At 39.9% G+C, this 3,764-nt stretch overlaps 1 protein-coding gene across 1 annotated transcript; it reads left to right on the top strand.

Moving 5' to 3' along the window:
* The first annotated feature begins 1,173 nt into the window (after positions 1-1,173).
* Positions 1,174-3,214, top strand: LOC110910054 (probable xyloglucan galactosyltransferase GT13). The gene has a single exon (XM_022154772.2). It carries the CDS (start codon positions 1,351-1,353, stop codon positions 3,097-3,099), a length of 1,749 nt encoding a protein of 582 aa, XP_022010464.1. The 5' UTR covers positions 1,174-1,350; the 3' UTR covers positions 3,100-3,214.
* Positions 3,215-3,764: the final 550 nt, after the last annotated feature.

Raw genomic sequence — 3,764 nt, forward strand, 5'->3', positions numbered from 1 at the left:
GACATGTTATGGGAGTGGAGATTATAGGACTTACCATAGATCCAAAGGTGAAAGTTCTAACGAAGATGGGATTAGCCCTTGGATAAGCACTGCTGAACAGGTTCGTGCGGAGGCTCTGTAACATTTCCTCTCGCTGCTGATGTAGCTGTCGTAGTAAATCAGTGTTCCGTAATAGGAAAGCGTTGTCCAAATTAGGCAGCGGCGTGGAGACTGGAGCAGTAACCGAGACCGTAGTGACAGAGCTCGCGATTACAGAATTTGCAGGTGGAGGTATTGTTGCCGATCCTAATGAAACCGCCGAGGTGGCAACTGCTGTGGGGACAGCTGTTACAGGTGCAACTCTTCCTTCCCAAATATCGTTATAAGACGGGAAAGTACTTGTGGAGACAACTGTTGTGAATTCCATAATTTCGAATGAAGAGAATCAACGAAGTAGATTTTGTGAATTCGAGGGGATGACGCCACTGAAGACTCAAAAACCAGTTGGTCCGAGCTGGTAAGAGTAGAGCTTCAGATGACCTTGACTAAACCTGCAAGATCACAAGGAAGAAAGCACACCGTTAGCCTCGCCATAGGGAGGGGGGCCTCTCTGTGACCAAGCTCGGGCGTGAGAATAAATATTTGTGAGGAGAAGTAAGTCAGGGAGAGAGAGAGGAGAGTTTAGAGAGAGAAAGTAGTGATTACCCTTTGTGGGAAGTCTTGAAGGGGTATTTATACTTTTGGGGTATGCTGACGTGACAAGTTAGTTAGGGTCGGACCAGTCACTATCAGGTAGTTAAAGCCGTGGGCCCCAGTTAGTTAGAGAAGATCCTGTGGCTTCAATCGTTCCGACTATGGATGCTAGGTCCGGTTTATCCCATGAGCTATCGATCTGACCTTACATTCCATTAAGTGTTCAGTCCAGCCAAGACGTTCCTCATCAGTTAGCACGTACAAGACCAGACCAGGTAATATTTAGCCTTTAGGTCCTAAAAGATTGTTGTTCAACAAAAAAAACTAACAAAGTAAAAAAAAAATAACAAAACAACTATTAGAAAAAGTGTTGTATAATGTTATGCTTTCCTAATTCTAGATTTGACTCGTTCATGGCGGACTATCATCCACCATTTTTGTTAAAGTTTAACAACTTTTCTCTTCCTCTCTCCATCAAAAATCATCACCAGTTTAATAATTTCCAGACTATTTCAATATCATTTATACAATTATACTTCTCATATTCTTGAAAATCCATACCCAATAACGTATATATCGTCACCAATTTCATTTCTAAACTATTAGAAGATCAAATCCTACCATTTCCTTGAAAATTATCACATGCATGACCATTGCTACAGGATCATCACTTAAAAAATGGACCAAACGTCCAGATGCCGTTGCAAAATCTGGTTGGTACTTTGTATCTTCTTCATATGTTGGTATTTTATGATCCACAATGCTAAATGGTACACTTTATCATCCCCTAGAACCGCATTCCACCACCACACAAACCCTATTGAGATCATAGATTCCACCGAAAAAACAATACCCGAAACCACAAACACGCGCGTTGACAATGACAATGTTGATACGGGTCATGGTTCCGTCAAGGAGGAGATCGATTGGTTAAACGACGCAGCTGAAATGCGAGCACTCGAGAATGAATTGGAACCCATTCTTAAAAAAGTTAGGCCTAAACCGGAGAAGAAAAAGACAAAAAAGGTTGAGACTGCAACCGATAAAGTAGGAGAGAGAGTCGGGAAAAGGAAAACCGGATACAAGAGCAAACTGTCTTGTTCGGGCCGGTATATTTACATGTATGATCTTCCTGCCAGATTTAATGATGAAATTCTCGATGATTGTCGGTCGTTTAACAAATGGCAAAATATGTGTCCGTACGTTGATAATAACGGTTTAGGGCCGAATCTCGGGAACCCCCAGAGGGCTTTCTCGAGATCCGGTTGGTATGCGACGAATCAGTTTATGTTAGAAGTAATTTTTCATAATCGGATGAAAAATTACGAATGTCTTACGAATGATTCGTCGATTGCGTCTGCGGTTTACGTTCCGTATTATGCCGGCCTTGATGTTTGGAGGTACCTTTTTGATCATAGCATCTCGTTTCGCGATTCATTATCGGTAGATTTGGCCGAATGGTTACAGGAACAGCCCGAGTGGAAGAAGTACCATGGTAAAGACCATTTTCTCGTAGCCGGGCGGATAACGTGGGACTTTCGACGGGAAACCGACGATGACGAAGCGTGGGGGAACAAACTAATGTTACTACCCGAGTTTAAAAACATGACGTTTTTAACGATCGAGAAAAGCCCGTGGCATAGTAACGATTTCGGGATACCATACCCGACGTATTTCCACCCGAGAACGGATAATGATATTAGTGAGTGGCAGAGTAAGATGAAAAGGCACCGGCGAAAATCATTGTTCTCATTCGCCGGTGCACCGCGTCCCGATATGGAGGAATCATATCGGGATGAAGTCATAGAGCATTGTGCTAACTCGAGTAAATGTAGATTAATACAATGCTCAAATGATAATTTAAAATGTTACCAACCCGTCGACGTGATGAAACTCTTTCAGAGTTCCATCTTCTGTTTACAACCTCCGGGTCATTCACACACCCGGAGGTCAACTTTTGATTCCATTCTGGCGGGTTGTATCCCGGTGTTTTTCACACCGGGATCAGCTTACATCCAGTATTTATGGCATTTACCTAAAAAGTTTGAAAAATATTCGGTTCTTATTAACGAGGATGATGTGAGACATAAGAATGTTAGTATTGAGCGGGTTTTGTCTCGGATTCCGGCTAAGAAGGTGTCGGAGATGAGGAATGAAGTGATCGATTTGATACCTACGGTGGTTTATGCTGACCCGAAAAAGTCAAAATTGGAGAAATTTAAAGATGCATTTGATGTAAGTGTCAATGGGGTTCTTGATCGGGTTAAAATTGTTAAAAAGAAGATGACTAGTATTGATTTTGATGAGAGGTTTAGCTGGAAATACATCTTGTTTGGATCGGTTGATAAGCATGATTGGGATCAGTATTTTCGTTATCCTCAGAAAGTCATAGAAACAGAAGCTGAAGGTAATGAAACAAGGAGATGAAGAAAACGGTGCCGTTTCGTATATGTATAGGCTTGTAAACAAACTGAACGTTCAGTGAACCGTTTGACGGAAAGTTCGTTTATATTTTTTATATTTAATGAGCGAATGAACATGAACCCATGCCTCCTTTGTCTATTTATGTTTGTGAATGTTCGTTTACGTTGGTTTATGATCGTTCTTTTACGTTCATTTGTGTTCGTTAATTTACGTTTGTTGCTTCACTTACGTTCATTTGTATTTTTATTTACTAAACCTAGGACCATTACTTCTTATAGTATACTTTTATGAAATTATAATAGAATTTAGTCTAAATTTATTCATTTTTAGGCTCTCTGAACTAAACATGTCCTCTTCATGTTTGTTTGATTGGTTTCCAAGCCTAAAGAAAATTCTCTTTCAAGCTTTATTTTTGACTATTGTTTTGAGTTAAGTTATTCTTTAAATAAATCTTTTTTTTTTCAAATATATCTATTACTATTACTATTACTATATACTACTAAAAAACTAGTGGATATGAATAGTATGGCTGGGCTAAAATGAGCCGTTTTTTTAAAGGCTATACACTAAAAAACTAGTGGATATGAATAGTATGGCTGGGCTAAAATGAGCCGCTTTTTTAAAGGCTATGAAGAGTTGCCTTATTTTGGTTTTTGTTATGAATGTAT

Source organism: Helianthus annuus, chromosome 1 (assembly GCF_002127325.2).
Source record: "Helianthus annuus cultivar XRQ/B chromosome 1, HanXRQr2.0-SUNRISE, whole genome shotgun sequence".
Lineage (NCBI taxonomy): Eukaryota > Viridiplantae > Streptophyta > Magnoliopsida > Asterales > Asteraceae > Helianthus > Helianthus annuus.

Coding starts and splice junctions, on each gene's coding strand:
- LOC110910054 (XM_022154772.2), top strand. CDS start 1,351: ATGGACCAAACGTCCAGATGCCGTTGCAAAATCTGGTTGGTACTTTGT.